At 36.7% G+C, this 20757-nt stretch overlaps 1 protein-coding gene across 7 annotated transcripts in view; it reads left to right on the top strand.

The window, feature by feature from the left end:
* Nucleotides 1–20757, top strand: part of cadm4 (cell adhesion molecule 4) — a 224087-nt gene that overhangs the window by 92870 nt on the left and 110460 nt on the right. Inside the window, exon 2 of one of the 7 annotated variants that reach the window (XM_044117995.1) lies at nucleotides 7434–7579. The exons of the other annotated variants lie outside the window; for them this stretch is intronic. Within the exon in view, the coding sequence (XP_043973930.1) occupies nucleotides 7456–7579 (124 nt within the window). The 5' untranslated portion in view covers nucleotides 7434–7455. The remainder of the gene's footprint in view (nucleotides 1–7433; nucleotides 7580–20757) is intronic. 7 annotated transcript variants of the gene reach the window in all.

Genomic DNA, 20757 nt, shown 5'->3' with positions numbered 1-20757 from the left:
CACAATTATTATTACAAAATTATACTGAAGAGCAGGAAATGTCATTAACAATGATAAAAGTTGGCCTTAAAGTTCAATTAGATGATAAATCGTGTGGCCTATCAAGCAGTGCATGATTTATCCACAGTTATTTAAGCCTTTTTGCAAGAACAGTTTTGTAAAATTGATTTTCATTATTTTATGATGGCGCTGAAACCACACTTTTAACTAACTGCAGGTGGGTTTTGTATATTGGTATAGTGATAGTTAAGAAAGTGTAATTTTATTACTGGTCTACCAATAATCTCTAGTATCTAAATGCTTCAGGGAAATGTGTGTTTAATTTAGGCAAATTATGAAAATAAATCTCACTAGTTAATAATACCTATGTGAATTGTAGATGGTATTAAAACAGATACTACCTTAGTAGCTGGAATATTAATCTTGAGACTGGAGATGGTTGTAATCAACAAATTATAACTAAAGTTTTCCCTATAACTCATGAAGCTAATTACAAAATTCACTGCAACTCTTACTCTGAAGGATTTGTGAAGGTTTCAGTCATCACCTTTTGCCTTCTAAATTGAAAACAAGTAACGGATTGCCCTATAATTTAAAACCTATAAGTTAGTTAATATGTATTTGCAGTAAATTCAAGATCAGCCTCTATACTTATATTTTAAAAATGAGCTGATCATTTGGACATGAAAAATGTGTAGGATTGCACTCTATTTAACACAGGCTTCTACTAAAGCTGTCAGTGTCCTAGCGGATTCTCCCAGCACTGCCTCATCAATTACTTTGCTACTCAATACCGACCGGCCGACTCAAGTACAAGACTAAATGAGATTCTTACATAATAAAACACGGGCCACTGATGACATAGTAATCTTGTGGTGAATGCATTAGGTTTAGAGGCCAGGTATTGCTGTTCTGTGCTTAAATTCCCTTCATGCTTCACAGGGACCAGCAAATTCTTCTATCAGTGCAGCACTAATAAAGTTGTTCAGTGTTTTCCTATCACATGGGTCCAATAAGACACTCAGATTCCACATTGCAGGCATCATCCCTTAACATGCTCTGGCTGCCACCTTGTGATGCATTGACTTCATCATTTAAGCATATTTCTTCATGACATTTTTCATTAACTGATCAAAAACCAAATTGAGCTTGGCTATTATAACCTAAGATGTCACCATATTTAATGTTTTTTGTTGTTGTTTGAATAATAGCTATTGATTGTGTGAAAGTATAAGTGCAAGGATGTGCATGCGGATAAATATCTCCAAAACATTTTTTTCCCGTGACAGTTTCTCTTTTCGGTAATGTGACAGTAGCACCCCATTTATCATCATAAATTTTTATTGAACTGAGGGTAGCCTTGTTTAAGGTGGCTAGTTGATGTAACTTCTCTCTTTATGGAGGAATTACTGACCATTACAGATGATTCAAACATTTCTATGTGGGATTAGAACCAAATATGCATCAGTTCTCCCTTTTTGCAATTTATGAAAGAAAGGCTAAGAATGATATTAGCGGGTTTAGGCCTTGTTTACACAATAACGCCAGCACATTAAAATACAGATGTTTTGTTGCATTTTGGCCTTTCATTTCCATGGTAACAGCATTTTGCCTGGACACAAAGGTTTGACATCATTTCCCTATACATACAAACCAAAAAGATTTGGAAACTACTGCATCAATCAGTGCTAGCTATGTTCTCTTTCTGTTTTTGCATAAACACAATAGACAAAATAATATGCAAAGAGGACCTTAGCTGTGTAAAACTTCTGCAAAATGATTCAAAGCAATCAAGTGAATTGTCTGTGTTGATTTTAAATCTGATTTTGACTGAACTGCATACATTTGGGTCTGATTGTGATTGGAGTGAATTTAGTTGATTCAGAAATAACTTTTGATTTAATTGGATTTCACATCAAGTAGATGTGATGTGGACCTGTTTTTCCTTTACATTAAGATAATATTATAAATTGGCCTTGTATAAAAGAAGGAAGAAGGTAGAAAACATCATACACTGAGAAACTATAAACTGGACTTTAGGATAAACATTTAACCCCATAGAATAAAAAGCCCTGATTCATAGTTTAACTGGTAAGGGACAATATGTTAAAGGAGAAAACCCTTTCCCCAAATTTTCTGCCTACTATAGAAAAGTTTTCGAAAGGCCTTTCATATGCTGAAATACATTTATTGGTTAGCGCAATTGCTCTTGAATTTAAAACGAAAAGTAACATTCGCTTACGGCAGCAAATGCACAAAGCAGAACGAAAAACAAAGCGACTCCTGCTGTGTCAATCTGAGTGATGGCTGGCCAATAGTTATACCATAAAGCAATATTATGCACCACAGATTGCTGCGGTATTGAAAATTCAGGTGAAGCGGGATTCTTCGGCCGGCTGGCCATGGTGGAAACGCTGAAATATAAGCAATCTGCTGTGCACTGCCTGCGTAATTTACCACCTTTAGTGAGATCTGTTCACCTTTATTGACATTCTGTCCAAGCATTGTTCATTAAACTCTGCTCCATTTGAGATTTTCATATGTTTTTTCTCAGCTTGTGGGATGTAGAAAATGTAGGCAGTATGGACACGTGTACATTACAGGTTTAGCACCTTTGTAAATGTAGGAGCAACAAAGAGCTTTGAATTGTCTCATATTTAATGCTTGTGCCATTAGCAGCCTGACAGAAAAACGAGAAGGCCTGCAAAACTGCACAGACGGTCAACATTTGGTTCCTCTTAGCAAGTCATGATGGTCAGTTTATAAATCTGTTGCATTCTGACGCTTCTAGCAGCCCACACACACTGGGCACACCACCAAGACTCCTCTTTCTTCAGACTGGCAAAATGGTATGTGTATATATATATATATATATGGTGTGTGTGCTTGGAACTGCGTGCATGTGTCTGTTCTCTAATCTGCTTGGGTTGCCACTATTATCCTCTCTTAGCAGTTTTATTAAAACACTGGACTTTTTGTTTATTCACAATGTGTAATGCATGAAGTATGATGAAATGCATGTCTGTACTGTATCTGTGTGTGCGGGTACGGTCCAATCGTCCATTCGAGCTTATGTGTGTGTGTGAGTGTGCATAGACCCGCATGCATGGGGCCTTTTGAAATACGCAGAGGGTGTTGTCTGTCATTGTGCATCTGTCAGTCTAACTGTCACGACCGTCAGAGAGCAAAGCCAATGTGGGAGGAGTGGAAGAAGAGACAGAGAAAAGGACAAATTAGAAGGAAGAAACACAGCGAGGCAGTTGTTGAAGACGAGCTTGAATTGGTGAATTGTTTCAGGCAGTGCGTGTGCGTGTGTGTGTGGGCTTGCTGTACTGTATTTGAGGAGCCCAAAGACCAGAAACCTACATTGCTTGTGGAGATTAGAATGCTGAGCCCCCACATTTCTTTCTTTTTTTTTTTTTTCTATTGAGCTTTAAGCTTGTTTTTAAAACCAGATTTTATTGTGGTTAATAGTTCTAGTAAAACACAGAGAGAAGTATGTTCCTGCCCTGGGATTCAATATTCAAAAGTTTTACACTTTGCAGGGTTCATAAACAATGAAGATCGATTGTCAAACTGTTCTGTAGTTAAGTTATTTTAATGACCAGCCAGAGAAACTGTAAGGAGCGTAAAGTAGCACAGTTCTTACCCATCACCACCTGCTGCTGTAACCTGCCAACTTATTTTAGTTCAGTTAGTGCCATTTCACAACAAAGCACAATTACAAGTTAAAAGAATTAAATTTCTACATAGACAGACATAATCACATCAGAGCAATGAGGTCAAAGTAAAGTTCCAATACAATGCAGTCAAATTAATTTAATCATCCCATTCTGTGAGAAATAAAAATATATCTAAAAAACCCCAACAAATTGCATTGAATCATCAACAGACTACAGCAGAAAAATGTCTTAAGTTATACACATGGTTACAAGACAGAATAAATTGAAAATATTTTCATTTATGAAACATAACTGAAAATAGGTGTGTCACCCATTGTTAAGGTATTACTAAAACAAAAACTGGCATATTTAACAGCAAGTCAGCTGTCAAACATGCTGTTACATGTTGGCCAACTGGGCAGTTAGCTGGACTGAATAGCCAACCAGTATCAACTTGTTATCGGATGTTTACTCCCTCAAGAGTGGAACATGTACAGTACAGACCAAAAGTTTGGACACACTTTCTAAATGAATTCAATGAGAAGGTGTGTCCAAACTTTTGGTCTGTACTGTATATAAAAAGCTCTGGAAAATTCCTAACACAGTTGCTTGTATTATTACAAAACTATACTAATGGATCTTACTTTAGCCGCCATAGGTATGATTTGTTTAAAACTCTGTTCCATGCTTGGTTGTGGCTCTGAATTTATTTATTTATTTGTCATTGGCTAACAAAACAAACAAGAAAAACAATAATACTAAACTTTTAAAAAGTAAAACACAAAGAGATACAATGGCATCTAAATGACATAGAAAATCTTGTTAGATTTCTGTCTCATAATGAAGCATAAAAGTTAAAAGGCTTTCAAATAACCTGCAAATTCTGAAAATAATCTACAAATATCCTCCAATGCACTCTTTCAGTGGGGAGGTTGGGTGTGTTGCAAATTAGGAGCTAGAGTCAAGTACTTCAGCCAAATTTCAGCCATGTTAAGAAATAAGATTATGATTAGGGTTAAGTTGAGGGAGCAGGTTGGCCAATTAATGGCCAACCTGCTCAACTTTAACTTTAAAGTTAAAGTTGATGGTAGATTTTGGGTTAAGCTTCCAATAATGAACGGGAGTTGTTAAAATGCCCTAATGAGGAGAACTGCTCTACCTTTTGTGAGTCTGTGAATCACCTATAATATTCTGCACCGAATACAACTGCTTACAAAGATAGATTGGCTTACAGGTGCTTAAGAAACAGTTCATTTTAAAGACACGCATTTTGAGGTCAGTAAATCAATTGTAACCCAGACTTTTACATTTAAAATGAGACACAGATCTGTCTGATGCTCAGATTTTTATTACCTATCTATTAATAATAACACACACGCACGCGCACGCACACATGCACACACCCATACAACGAAATCTCAGCCAGACAGGAGTCAAACATCCTTTAAGAGATAGTTGGATTCACACAAATGCAGTAATGAGTTCTTCAAGCCGTGCCTACACACAGACTGGCTCCCCCATGTGTATTCAGCAAGCTCAAACATTAAGTGGGTAAAAGATTAAGTGTGCACACATACGCAGCTCGTACAAACCTACGCTCCTGGGCGCCATTTCTCACCCACGCACGCAGACGCACGCTGACACCAAGTCTGCTAAGCATACCCGTATATCTCCAATAAAGTGTCAACTACACTTTAATTGGCCTTGAATCTGATGCCTGGCTGTGTTGTTTTAATAATGTGTGCATGTGTGTGTGCGTTCTTTACAATGAGCTGTGAGAAAAGTGTGGGCTCAATCAACTTCCTCTATTTCTATCTTAACATGTGGATGGATGTTCTGGTCTTGATGTCACGGTTCCTCGGTCTCAGAACAAATTCTGGGTTTCTCTGTAATAAATTTTGTCCACATTTGTCTCATGTTCACCATAATTCTTCATTAAGCTGACCATCTTTACAATAGACCTTAAAACGAGCTTCTAAAAATGTACGCCAAAGAAGGTAAAGTCAGACACGTGTCTCAAGTTTTACTGCACAAAGCAGAAAAAATATGACAGTATTTACAGGTTTTGTGGTAGTATTATCTGGTGGGCAGTGTTCTTATTGAGATCATCCACTTTAAATGTCAAACCCATCTCACAAAAAGTGCATTACTTTCATTCAGCTGCAAAATAGCCCATTATGTAAAAGGGAGTTGATGTGCTGTCATAACAACGCCACATTACAGGTGCATTTCAATAAATTACAATACTCTCAAAAAGTGAATTTATATAAGCAATTTGAATTACATAATTGTACTCATACATAATGTAGATTTACTACACACACGGTATTATATATGTTCCAAACAAGTATTGCTTCTTATTAATTTAGCATATTACGCCTTACAAGCCAAAATTCAATTTCTTAAGATATCTGGTTTTAGGGCCAATAAAAATGACTTTTAGTGTTGAAACAACATTGTAGGCATGTTATGGCCATGTTAAGGCTAAATTGTTAGTGATATTGAGGTTGGTTGTTCACTGACTGCTTAGTCCGAGTAGATTAGTGGAAAGTCAAGTGAAAGGAATAAGTGCGAGAGAAAAAAGTTAGCCTCAGTCTCTCAGTTATCAAAATTCAGATTTGATCCTTGATTTGCAAGGCATGGAGAGCTTTGAACGTTAGTGTTTTAAGAGCCAGCACACACAGAGGCATCCAGAATAGGAGCAAACAGATATTGTGTCCCTGGTGTTAGGCCACTCCTATGCAAGCAATAGCATTGAAATTTTTGTACATGAACTAAATCGCAAAAAAACACAAAAAAAAAAAACTGTTGCTTTGTGTCTTCTTTTTAGACAATGAATTTTTAATTTGTTTTGCAAACATTTAAGGAGCCATGTAATCCTCTGGTGGTGTTGAATTTTTATTTTTATTTTTTTTTTTATCAGGACTAAAGTCAGTGCAGCACCCAGAAATCTTTAGAGCTCTTTAGTCCCCTCTGTTTACAAACTTCATTTCAGTTTGAGAGCACCAGACCCAACCATGCAGATAAGCTGGAGGAAACAATTAAAACAACCTCGACTTCCATTACATCTCAGTAGAGTTCCCTGTTACACACCACATTGATGCAGCAATTTATGTCATGCTTACAGTATGTTTAGTTTTCAATAGGTTGTCATTTTTGTATTGGACTTATTTCTTTGTTGGTCTTATATGACACTGTAGGACCACAAACACACAAATTGGAAATAAAAGCTGGAGTTCTATGTGCAATCTGTAATCTGTATTTACTTTATATAAGCTTTAGTTTCTTTAATGCAATACATACACTCACATTTCACTGACATTCTAGTTCAGTGAGATTCACCTGTATGTGAGTAGTTCAAATAAATCAACTGAACCATTTTAGTTTAGCTGCCCTCGAACTGGTTGAAGGTCACTGTGAACAGAAGGAAACCAAAAAGAACCAGAAGAAAGCATGAGCTAAAAGCTTGAAGAATTTTCTTTCTTTGATTTTTCTTATACAGTCTAAAATAATAATTTAAAAAAGTATATAAAAGATAATTTTTTTACACGTCTTCAACATTACAACAGGTGGCAAATGTGTCTGTGAGATACTTGTTTATCTGTACATGCACCTGGATTAGTGCTGTTATCTACATGTAACCACTGCTGTTGATGGGAAGCAATCAATCGTCCAGCTCTCCCATTAGGATACTCTGAAATGCTTGTGTTGTTTGTGGTGCTGCAGCATTCTTTGTTAATTTGTGTCTGGCTATTTGCATGCGCAACACAGCAGGAAGACGAGAGTGAAGGAGATGAACAGGAGCAACGACCAGAAGGGACAGGAAACAAATGGAGTGGAAGGAAAAACAAGACCCGTGGCAGGGAGAAAGAGGGACAAATTAGATGGCAGAGGACTAAACAAGCTAAGAAAATGGGGTAAGAGACCTGACAGAAGGCCAAGAGGTTAAAGTCAGCACTTAATCCTGAAGACTGCTCACAGATGTGTAAGAAATGAGAAAGGGGCATTGAACTGCATGTTGGAATTCACATGCCTATGCTGTTCATCATTTTACAGATACCATCAGCAGCATTATTTCGATTGGATTTTCTAAATTTGAGCATTTTCTCACATGGGTCCAGAATTCACCTCTATGAATTGTTCTGATGAATGATTTGTGAAGGATGCATCTCATTTGCAGAAACCGCGTGACATATTTATTATTTTTATTATTTTATATTGACTGAATTTATTCACAGTATTTTTATCTACAGTATTTAAAATATGAAGTATTGAATTATATTACATTTAGTCATTAGTGCTTTTTTTGGTCAAGCACATGCTAAATCAAGTCGAGGTTATTAATTGTAGTATCCCACATGTAATAGATATTTATCTAAGATGCAATTTCTGTTTTACTGTGATGGCAAGATGACAAGGTGCCTCCAACAGGAATAAATGTGTAGATTATGCCTCAAAGTATTATGAATATAACCTGAATTGTTAGTTAGTTTTGATTCCTCCTTTTCTTTATGTCATAGTTCTTGATGATAATTAAGAATTAAATACCTCCATTAGGCCAGATGCAACCCAACACAAACGTTATTTCAGAATGGTTCAGTTTTTGAATGACAGATTGAGTTTCCTCTTCTTGTCATATACTTTTCTTTTCATGTCACCACGCTGTCACATTCTTCTCAAGAAGAGATTGTTATGGTGCTTTCTGGACACTTTGATGTCCTAAAGCCTTCTTCACTGTGATTATACATCACCTTGAAGCTTTTTTAATAACGCAGGAAAAAGTTCTTTCAAGGCCAAAATTACAAGTGGCAATCTCATTGCATTTGATACAAATCCATGACGGCAGCACACTTTCCTTTGAAGGTAACCATGTTTAAAAGAAGACAGTTATTCCATTCCATCTGTGTCTTTTCTACTGTGATCACTGTAGTAATTAAATTGAGCTATTTTTGCTGTGATCTTTCACATCTTTACTTGCTTACAATTAGATGATCATTTTGTGCCAGAGCAAAAATACAGAGAAAGTGATTTTTTTTGTTATAAAGTAAATTTGTAATCTAACATAGGCAGCTGTGTGGAATAATTGTCGGAAATCACTCTCTACAGGAATTTTAAAAAGGACATATAGAGCTGTGACTGATTTATTCCCTTTACAAACTTAGCCAGTTTTTTTTTTTTGTCAAATCATTAAATTTTCATTTCAGATTAAGACTTTCATAGATATAACACTCAATTTTTAACTTGCCCTATGTTGAAAAATTGATCTTTCCCAATTTTACATTACAAATTAAATCTGATGAGCCACTTTTTTTTTTGGAAAGCTGTTTTGTTTCACCAGCCTCACCCAGGCTTCATTACTGCCACACCAAGAATTAGGAAGTTATGGGTTGTGACTGAAAACCTGAAGCATACCAAAAGATATTGAGGAGCAACACATCAGACCTGGTCATATGGAACTTAACAATTGATGAGCAACGTGTAATAACTTGGATTAGCTTTATTACTTCAGAATCTGGGCAATTAATAGAAACATGAGTTCTGCTTTCTACCAGAACGTCCTGGAGCCAAATGTTTATTTTAAGAACAAAAATGGAAAACACCTTTTGCCAGTTATTGCAAACAGTTCATTGTTTTAATATTAAACATGGCAAAATCAGTTTTGAGTTTAGAAAGCACTGCTTTTTCATATAGCCCAGGTTGTTATGAATAACTTTTATCCCTTCATTATTTACATTATTATTTGAAAAGTACATTTTGCATCTGGTGATCTGCATCTGATGAATAAAATTCAGTTGATCATAAAGTATTAGTTGGTGGCAGTTTTTCTTGAGTCGTCCAGCTGTTTGATTATCTGAACTGAGTGTAACAAGAAGGTAGTGCCTCAAATTTTCACCAAAACCTGAAGCTACAAAGATGCATACCTTATTTGTGCCAAATCTTTTCACCATACTTGAAACCAGAAAATCCACAGAGTGTCGGTATTTATTTTCCCAGCAATTTCATGGCTGTACTGAGTAATTACTTTCTCTGGAACAAATTGCCTAAGCCAGGCCATTTAGTACTGATCTCCTCCACCCCAGTAACTAGATTCTACTGTCTGCAGCACTTCCCCTAGCATTAGCCTCCATGTTATTTTATTCATTACTCTTAGCATTAGCCTAGCTAAAGGCACAGTGCAGGCCTTTTAATTAAGTCTCCTTTGAGCACAGAGCATTTCAGATCACGTCGGTGCGCCAACTGAAGCAGGACCACACTCTCTTGCCTTGTTGCTTTCCTCATCACATGCCTGTTTCTCCTCTTAGGCTTTAATTCTTTCCCTTCTTGGCTTCCCAGCTCTCATTTTCTCTTGGGGTCACCAGCTAACCATGACAAGAACAGTTGTCTGAATCTGTGTGTTGCATCCTTGCCTAATATTTTTATCCTTGTGGGAACTCCTTAAAGAGATTACAATCTTATTATGAAAACATGTGTAAAGTCAAAGCTGAAATTAAACTGAGAGAAAAATATAAGGGGTTATAAGCAGTGTTAAGGTTGAATAAATACAGTTCATTAGTGTGTCCCATTGCCCAAATAGAGTTGTTCTACCATTTTCTGGACTCCATTGAAAAAGAAGTTTTAAATCTCAATGGTTTTTATTATCCTAGTAAAATAAAAATTAAAAATAAATACAATTTTAAATTTATGTATCTGATGTAATTATAAATTACAGTTTCTATTTTACAATGTCAGAGCATTATACAAAAATGTTGTCCTCTAGTTGTAAAATGTAGTTTGAATTTAAAGACTCAACCATGACACAGTATCTTATCTAGTCTAATAATCTCTTTAAGCTTACAAAACCTGAAGATGTTACATTAAATCAATAACAGAGATCAATATCAATAACCTTCTTTTTGGCAGCAGTCAACGTTGTAACTTATTTTAAATTCAGTTTGTTTTACTAGGTATCTTACAAATGAGGTACAGATGGATCACTCTGTCACTGGTTGGTAATACTCAGCCTACTATAAAATAAAACACCCTCAATTGACCACCATTCATTCAAACATTAATTAACATTAATTAATGAGCAAAAAAGGAGATTTTTTTTAACCTAATTAACTTTTTAAGCATAACTTGCTTTTTGTCTCTATAACACAAAAAATACATTACATAAGTAATAATGGGAAATATCCACTGTTAAAATGGTTAACATCATTATTTACACTCAGTGTCATTATAGACAATAGATGTTTTTAAGTAAATTGTTCATTTCTGACATGTGCTATTTCATTTGCTATTCTAATTATTTTAATTATTATTTTTCCTATTCTTCAATTCCATATATATGTCTTTATAGCCTGAAATGTAATTATTTTATTTTAACTCAACTAGAATGACCTTCCTGCTATATGTGGTGGACCTTGACAAATGAAGCCCTCCTCACGATTTAAGTTGAATCATTTCATTAAAATTCTAGCCCCAAACCTCCTCCTGATGCAGCAAGGGGTAGTGCTAGTTCCCTAGAGGTGCACAACAAACAACCAGAGCAAAGATGCTGCAGTGCTTTAACATTCCCAATGGCAGGCAAGGACTAGACTTCCCAACAGGGACCCGGCACCCGTCTCACACCTCTCTGTCAAGGTTATTGATGCACCAGAGGACACCAGTTCAATTCAGGTGATTTATGTTGCGCCACATTACAACAAATGTCATCCCAAGACACTTAACATGTCAAACATTTAGAATCCATTTCAACCAGAATTTATTTCAAATCAGTGGAGTCCAGGCATGTAGTTACAGTCAGATCAGTCTAGTTCAAACCTTCTTTACATCCATCACAATAAAATTTAGTTGATCATAAAATGCTACTTGGTCGCAGTTTATCTTGAGCCGTCCAGCTGATTGCTTGGAGTCGGAGACTTCACAGCAATTTCTCATTCTGAACAAGCACCGAGCAACAGTAGAGAGGAATGCATCTGTTAAAACAGCAAGGAACCTCTAGTAGAACCAGGGTCAATATGAGGGATGGTCTGTTACTGCTGGGTGTGGTTTGAAGCAGAAACAAAAAATAAATCCTTAGAAACACAGAACAAGTCTTACCTTTCAGAAAGGTTTGTCGGCGACTTCCTCTAGGACGATCAAAATAGAGTTGTCTATGGAAGAAATGTAGACGTTAAACAAAGAAACTTCTGGCGGGACTTACCTTTTATGGACGGTAAAATGTAGACATTGTATGTAGAAGTTTTGTCAGAGGGATAAAGATGCATGTTTTGGTCCAAAACAGAGTGGTGATACATAATTGTGAGCTTAGTGGGTTGTGAGATGCCGGAGGCTTTTTACCTGTATTGAAGATCTTAGGCCCACGTGGTTGCATACATTGCATAGAAAATCTGGCTCTCGTGCTGAAAGATGAATGATAGATAGTGGACAATTGGAGTCATTTGCGTCTGAGTAATATTAAAGGTAAATATGTCTTCTGGGTTGTAAATCAAGAGTCAGCAGCCAAGCTTCGCTGCTTGTTAGATGTTAAGAACAACACTGTTAGAAGGATTTTGAATTAGTAAAAATCTGCAAGCCTGCCAAAATTTCAGTTTTAGTTTTTTTTTTTTTTTTCTTCTGTTGTGACAGGATTATGCATTTTACATTGCGATATCAACAAAACATTGAAGAAAGATCTTTTCTACTTAGTAAAAACTCTTGGTTCACTCTTGATAAGTATTTGATGCAAGGAAATGTTTCACTTTGGTTTGTATCTCTACCTTAGTAAGTTGTCACAAGGACATAAAAGCTATTTAACACATTGGAGCAAAATAAAAAGCCTAAAAGCAAAATGTGCCCTTTTTATGTAAAGACTTTCATGCTGGAATGCATTAACACAATGTTGATTTTAAAGTATGGGGGTGTAGTCTTGTCCATTTTAATCTAAGTGGAGTTGCATATAGGCAATGTGTTATGAAAAGTTAATGCTGAAAGGCCATTAAAGCCTCTTGAGTTGTATTAAATTGATGAAAGACATAAAGAAGGAATGAGTAGAAAAATTAGAGGGAGAGATAATAGGACAGAGAGACAAATTAAGAGAGTAAAACAGAAAGAGAGCTTGCGCCACTGAATGTGAAGCAGATAAAGAGAAATGAACAAAGACAGCACAGAAACACCTCTAATGAAGATGAACAACAGTGAGAATCCGTCACTGAAGAGGAGCGATGCTTGATAGATAACCACGATAAAGGAGAGGAGGGGAGTTTAACTCTCACTGCACTCATCATATGGGCTGCCTGCAACAGCCTGCCCATCCTGGACAGGTTGTGACATCATCGGTCTTTACTGCTGGGCATTAGTGTCACCACGGAAACTGGCTCTCCTCCAGCTGTTGCCAGGCGGCAATCTCCATGGAGATGTATATGAATCATGGAGTGGGACAGAATGAAAAGGGGGCTAAGGGGCTACAAACACAGAGAAGGAAAAATTTACAGTATTACACAGTTTTTCATTGTTCACCTATTCCTACTTTACATCACCAACATCTTTAACTTCACAATCCTAGTCTGAAGCAAAGTCACTCAGACTGTTTTTTGTTGTTGTTGTTGTTGTTGGTGGGTTTTTTTTCGTTGTGTTCACTGTCTTCTCCACATTTCTGTACTCTGCACATGTATGCAATTAATTTATAAATCCAAATTGCACAAAGAAAAGAAAATATGTATCTATGTTACAGTTGTTTTAGACTAGACCAGTGATTCTTGACCTTTTTTGAGGTACAGAACCCACCAGTTTCATCACAACTTTACACAAGTGTGTCTTTACCTCCGCGGCAGAGGCTCTGCCAAACCCCTGAGACCGACTCATCAAACCCCTAGGGTTCGATTGAACCCAGGTTAAGAACCACTGGGTTAGATGATGATTTTATTTGGGCTGTTTCCCATTCAGTAATGTTACCATTATGTTTGTTACTGCAGTCACACATTTCCCTGCTCTTTGACACTTACTTTGAAGGATGCTCTGAAATAACATTTAGTGCTGATCATATTCCATTGTGCTAATCAACAACTGTAAAAAAGACAACCCATCTCATCACCCATCCATTTTCTATACGCATTTATTCTTCATAGGAGAGTTGGTGCCTTTCTCCAAACATTAGATTCAACACACAGGCTACACCTTGAACAGGCCATCACAGAACAACACAAAGATACATTAGACCAGGGGTCTCCAACTCAGGTCCTCGAGGGCAGCAGTCCTGCAGTTTTTAGATGTGCCACAGGTACAAAACACTGGAATGAAATGTCTTAATTACCTCCACCTTGTGTAGACAGGTTCTTCAGAGCCTTAATTATTCTATTCAGGTGTGCTGCAGCAGAGGCACATCTAAAAGTTGCAGGACTGCGGCCCTCGAGGACTGGAGTTTGAGACCCTTGCATTAGACAAGCAACCACATATGCACATTCTGATACGTAAGGTCCGTTTAGAACAGTCGGTTGACATTCATTTAACTGGAAAGTGGGATGAAGTCAGAGTAGTTGAATACTCAACTATGTATGGGGAGAACACGTAAACTCTTTAATTTGACCCCAGGATCTTCCTGCTGCAAGGCTGAAACTGTATCACTGCACATTCCATTATATCTACAGTTATTTTGCAACAGACATTGAGTACAAAATACTTTTTAGAAAAGAATAGAGTAGAAACCACCTTCATTGACCCTCACAGAGGAAATTCAGGAGTGAACAAGAATAATACCAACTGTGAAACATTCTCCAACCACTTTGTTAGACATACCTTTCTGGTATTGGGCTGGAACCCTTCAGAAATTCTTTGTGGCATAGATTAAAAAAATCTTTCTCAGATTTTGGTTCATATTGACATAATAATTGTTGCAGACTAGTTTACTGCAAATCCATAATGTGTATTTTCCAGTTCTATCCACAACACAAAGGTATTTTTCTGGAAAGAGATTGAAAAACTGAGATTATATTGCTACTGATACTGGGGTTGTAGTACCGCCTCCAATTCTGACCATCAGAATGTTACAGCTGTTAGCTATGTGTACGTATATCTAGAGCACTTCTGAAAACTCTTAAATTGCTAGGAGTACTATGACTCAACCAAACCTTTAGTTCTTTTAATTGGACTAAATGTTGGGGCAGGCCTAAAAAATGGCAAACAAGGGTAAAATCAGACTAAGGCTAAGTTTTCTCCTGCCAAATACAGAAAGTTTCTAAGTGATAAACATGGAAATTAATTTAACAACTAATTTAATCCATTAGAAACATGTTAGTGTTTGGCGTTTGTATATTTTGTCTTTTCTGCCTTGTAGCACAACATTTGATAATGAGCTGAATAATTCTTACAGGCATAACATGTAATTCTCCTAGAGCTTTGAGAAATATGACTTTCTCCTCCAGAATATTTAAAACATACTCAAGTAAGGCAATAAAAACTACATACCAACTTATCGGTCAGTCCCTCAGTTGCCTCTGAAGCCGTCACATTTTCCTCCAGTTATCTTTAAGCACAACACAAGTTTCGTTGTGGTATTTGGCCTAAGGGTCTTCTGCATGTGAACTGCAGTGAATTAATTGTATTTGCTGCAACATTTCCAGACTGAAGAAAAATGATTTTTTACCTTTTTTTTTTTTTTTTTTTTAAACCAATGTATTGCTTTTAGCAATAATTTAGAAACATGTAATATGTCTAAGCTCGTTATGAAAAACTGGCATGTTGAAACCTCTCAGGAAGGCAACACAATTTTCTTTCACATTTTGTTGTACACCCTACAGATGAAAAGCTCTGCTTATGACACTTACCTGTAAATGCTTTCTAAAAGTATAAGAAAATGCACTTAAATGTGAAACTCTGTAGCACTTTTGATGGAAAACAGATTTTCTCAGCATCTTAAATTGAGTTAATCTTTCAACCTGGCCCATTGCTCTTTAAGTTGAAATATTTTTATGGTCCTCCAGTGAGCGTGCACGATTTTAAAAACACAACATTTGTGCCTGTTGGGATCAGAATTGTTACCCTGCATACAGAGACTCCCCAGCTAGCCCTGATCCTCTGTGTCTAGTTACATATTTTTTTCCAGCCTGGCACTTTAATCAGCTCCTCAAAGCTGCATGAATTCCCCATGTAGGCCTGGCCTCCTTCCCTAGTGTCTGGCAGCCTGTTATTTTTCTCCTGCCACATCCGCAACACATCAACCTGTAAGTGTCATTTAGCTATCAACACGCACGGCTCCCCTGAGCTTTTTTGTTATTAAAAATGGGACATGGTCTCTCTTCCATCGTGCTGCCAAGTGTTTTGTGTGTGTAAGGGTGTGTTGATGTTTTTTTTTTTTTTTTTTGGCTGCAGAGAGACAGTGCTATTACTAAGAGTAACCCCATGTTCCTCATGAGAAATCAGCAACTCAAGAATCACGGCTGCATCTCATTGAATTACAGTCTAGTTGAAAATGTAATTTACTGTGGTAATTCCTCTGCAAAAGTAAAGAGCATAGATTTACTACACACACAGTGATGTGTTTTTAGCATGTTTTTTTGTGTGTGTGATTACGGATGGAGATCAGCATTTCCAAAGAGCTTGTCCACAGAGGGAACCATAAATTGCTCAAACATTTCCCAGTTGATAACTGCTCAGACTTTGGACTTGACAAATCACAGTGGACTAACATCAGCAGATGACATGGATCCAAAATCTTTACTGACTGTTGGTAAGTCATACATGACCTCAATCAACTTGGATTCTCTATTGCATTACCTTTTGCCCAGACTCTGTCGTATTTATTTCCAAATAAAATATAAAACTTACATTCATCTGAAAAGTGGAGTTTGGTTCTCTGAGCAACAGTAAGGTCAATTTTTTTCCAGCTCATGTACAACGCTGCTGATGTCTCTGGCTGAGTTGCTTAGCACATAATTACAACATTTGTAGCTTATGTACCGGGTACATCAGTGACTTGTAAAGCACTGACTCCAGCTGCAGTCCACACATTGTGAGTCTTTCATGCCCTCTTAAAAGGGCTTTCCTTCACAATCCTCTCAAGGCTGTGGTTATCCTTAGCATGTGTGCACCTTTTTCTGCCACGCAGTATTCCTTGTGATGGTGTAGGCCATGGCCATAGCAGAGCATTTCTTGCCTAGCAGTCTTCCTTTAGTTCATTACATATATTAATCTTAATTTCTGAGGAACTGGATTTGGGGTTTTGAACCACAATCTTCAAAATTAAGGATCTGAAATGCATCTCTACATAATGAATCTTTCTGAAATATAGCGTTGGATATTTAAACTGAATTGCTGAAATAATTATATTTACTTTGATGTTTTGTTTACTGAAAAACACCATTATGTAGCTGTTATAGTTTGAGTCAGTCCTTTAAAGCTACAGGTTTGCTAATTTACCTATGAATTCCTTTGTGTGTGTTCATTTGTGAATAGCTGAGTTGTGTTTTCAGGTGTGCATAGACAAAATCCTCAATGAGTGAAGGCCATGAAATATTGTTTTCTGTCTTTCATGGGTTCTTCAAATCACAATTCGCTTCCTATTGCCTTATTTTTTTGATTGTCAATTTTCTATACACTATAAATTGGATAATTCCTACACTTATTTGATATAGATGCCTCCTTTTGGTGGCCATAACAGACAGTACCTGTATCTCTGTGTTGTTGCCCGGAGCTGCTGTTTTATCATCATTCCCTTTTTTCCTTCAGTCTTGATTGAAAAGAAAAGTGTTTGTCAGTGAATCATTAAAAGTGACAAGTAGAATGTTTTTTGCAACACAGCTGCCTACCATTACTGGTGTCATTTTATATTTCACTGGTCCTGCAACTGGATCAAAACAGGCTGTCAGATAGGCTGCTCCGTTCATGTTTGCGTTTCATATGTGATCAAAATTAAGCTGGTGGAGATGTACGTCTCCTTGGCATGCATACTTTTGATCGATACTGAGCTCCCTTTGAAAGTTTATTTCATGTGCATTTGTGCGTGCATGTTTCAGCTCTCACTTCAGTGCCGTATTTTTTTAGGAACCCGCCTCTAAAGGGCTTAGGCTTTGCCTAAATCTGTGCCATATTAGTATTTATATATTCAACTTCATTTTCCACTCATTTACTCACAGGCGCAAGCACACTGGTGCACAAATTGTCTACACAGACATGTGAATGCGCGCAAACACACGCCTCTGCACGCAAGCAGAGACTTACACACAATCACCAAATGCTTTATTTATTTGTGGGAGTTTTAAGCTAATTAGTTTGAGTCCAGGGGAAAACGGTAATTGCCTCCCAGGAGTAACGGTAGATGACAAAGGGAAAGAGAGAAGAGGGAGGTCTGGAGGGAGAGAAAGGTACCGCAACCAAGTGGGAGACAGGTGCAGAGTAAAAATGATGAAGCAGGGTCTGTGTTTGAACATGTTCAAAATGCATGTTTTTATACAGGACTTCATGCAACACGCATATGTAGGCAGCCAAAAAGTGTATTGAGACGTGGCTTTTGTCTTTCTCCATGTTTGCATAACCACACATCAAGCGAGCAAATGTGGGAGTTAAGTGCAACATTCTTCTCTGACTTTGACAATACAGCAAAGTTGAATGACAAAGAAAGCGAGTGGGAGCAACATGAGGACTCAAGAGAAGGCAAAAGGAGGGGAAAAACAGTTTAAAAATGGAGTGTGGTATGTTCAAAGCCTCAGGAGTTGTTGATCGATTTTACCTCTTAGTACTGTGTGTTGTGTTCAGCTTTTCCCCTAATTTGTGGCTGGTTTTCAGAGACTTAAACTCCTGAAGAAACTTTGAGAAGAGGGCTCTCAAGTCTACTTCAAGGAGCTGGGAGAGTGGGGAATGAAGACATTTGGAAGTGAATAATAGGGTATTTTAACATTGTTGTGGTAATAAAACAACCTAACTAAAGTGATAATAATATTTTCAGCATTTTAGAAAGATTGGACCAACCCAGAGATAATCAGACACATTCAAAGAAAAGAAACAGACTTTTTTAATGATCAAACATGTTGAACATGTTAGGTCCTAACCTGCCTGCTCTAACAAGGTTCCACACTGATCTGAAAAAATCTGCCGTGTCGTTGCAAAAGTGTTATTATCCCTTGAACTATTCACATTGTAAGTACTACAAGCTTCAGTATATTGACTTTTTGTAAAAGTGGCACAATTGTTGTGAGTAGAACAGAACATTTAGGCAATTTGGGAAACACTACCCCAAACAAACCATGCTAATGATGCAAAATGGCAGGGTCATATAGAACAGTCTGGGAAGAAAACCGCTACAGTTCGGCTTTAGAGTGAAAGCTACAATAGGATATCAAGACGTAGAGATAATTAAGAATTACTGCCAACAGCTGAAAATTGAGGTGAACAGATACACACTGTCCAGCCTGACTAACACTGAGCTTGTTATTTAAAAGGAATTGGCAGTATATTTGGTCTCTACATAGGCAAAAATAAGAAATTTATATTTCAAAACTGAAACAGCTTTAAAATCTCAACATTTTTCTTTCATTTCAATATTGCTTTACTTTGTGTTGCTCTCTCATAAAAACTCTCACTAAAATATATTTGCTATGTGTGAAAAAGAATAAACGCTACAAATGCTTTTACAAGATACTGAAACCAAATGAAGAGAGGGTATCTGATTTTAAATATGTGGATTATATAAAGCATGTCTGGATATAATGTTAAACATGCAACACTAGAAGCCACTCAACATCGCCGTTCAACCATGAGTCAATCCAATTCAGTGCTTTGATTCAGAAGAACGTCATGACACAATACATTAGAATGGGGCAAGGGAATCATGTGCTTCATTTGAAATTAAAGAACTGCTATATATTGTTAAAATATGTCTTTCATTAAAAAAGAAACCTTGTAATATAATTTCCGTATAACAAGGTGCATTGCAATTTGAAAACTCTGATATGCATAAGATATTCTTGTCAGCCATTCAGTAATTCAGCTGTGAGTATTTTTCAGATGATGAACATTAAAGTTTAGGTTACCTTTCAAAGAGGCGCTTTTAGCTGACCATTAAAGAGAAAATATAAACTAAATGAAATTCAAACAATTAGAAAAGTAATTAACTAAAATAAATAATTTTGACAGCACAGTTTAGCTGTGATAAATTTATTTATTAAAAACCTTAGAACTGTCCTATAATAAAATAACAATTTGTTGCAAATCACAATAGTGTGCATATTGTACACTAGCTAAGACTTCATTTACATGCCATATGATGATTAATTTTTGAAATAACTGGCAGGAAAATAACACTGCTCCACATGAAGAGCTGAAGAAGAAAGCAGTCCTATGGGAGTTTATTAACAAACTAAATTTCCATCAAGTCCATCTTCATTAATCAGAAATCGCAACATTTTCAAAAATAAATCTAAAAAATGTCAAGGAGTGAATTTAATAACAGATGTTCCAATGATACAATGTACACATTCATGAATCTTTGGAAATATGTTTACATCCCTATTGGAACCACTTAGATAGAAAGCTAGAAGTAGTTGTTTTTTTTTGTTTTTTTCTTCACAGGATTTGTGTCTACAATCTTGATTAAATCTACAATCCGTTGCACACATCTGTCTCTCGTGGCTTAACTTTCCGTTATTGTTTCAGCGTGCCGTCACTCCTGGTTCTCTCTTCCCACTCAAGTGAACCCTTACAACAGCACTTAAGCAGCCAGTTAGATTGTTTTGACATTTGGAATCTTTACATGCTTGAATGCGTTATAACCTACCAGTTGAGTTGTTCGCACTGTGGTTGAAAAATCAGAATAAATGAACTGTTTGTAATGTGGCTTTGCTGGGAGAAATTGACAACCTCAGAGAACCTGAAGACAATGATTGCATAGGCAGAAATTTCTAAAATTTATTCTAAAAAAATGTGCAAACAAAAAAAAAATTCTATAAAACAATGGCTTCTGTTGTTTCTGCTGTCATTTTTTTTTTATTTAAATTTTTTGCCATTTTAGTTTCTTGTTCATCTATTTTCTCACATTCTTTAATTTGGCTAAAGACGTAATGGGCTACCGGGTGACTTAATTCTTGTGGCAGGAAGGGAAAAAAATCTAGTGACTACCCATAAAAAATAAGTAATCATGCTTGTC

Source organism: Gambusia affinis, linkage group LG05 (assembly GCF_019740435.1).
Source record: "Gambusia affinis linkage group LG05, SWU_Gaff_1.0, whole genome shotgun sequence".
NCBI lineage: Eukaryota > Metazoa > Chordata > Actinopteri > Cyprinodontiformes > Poeciliidae > Gambusia > Gambusia affinis.
This window is presented reverse-complemented; position numbering and strand designations above follow the sequence as displayed.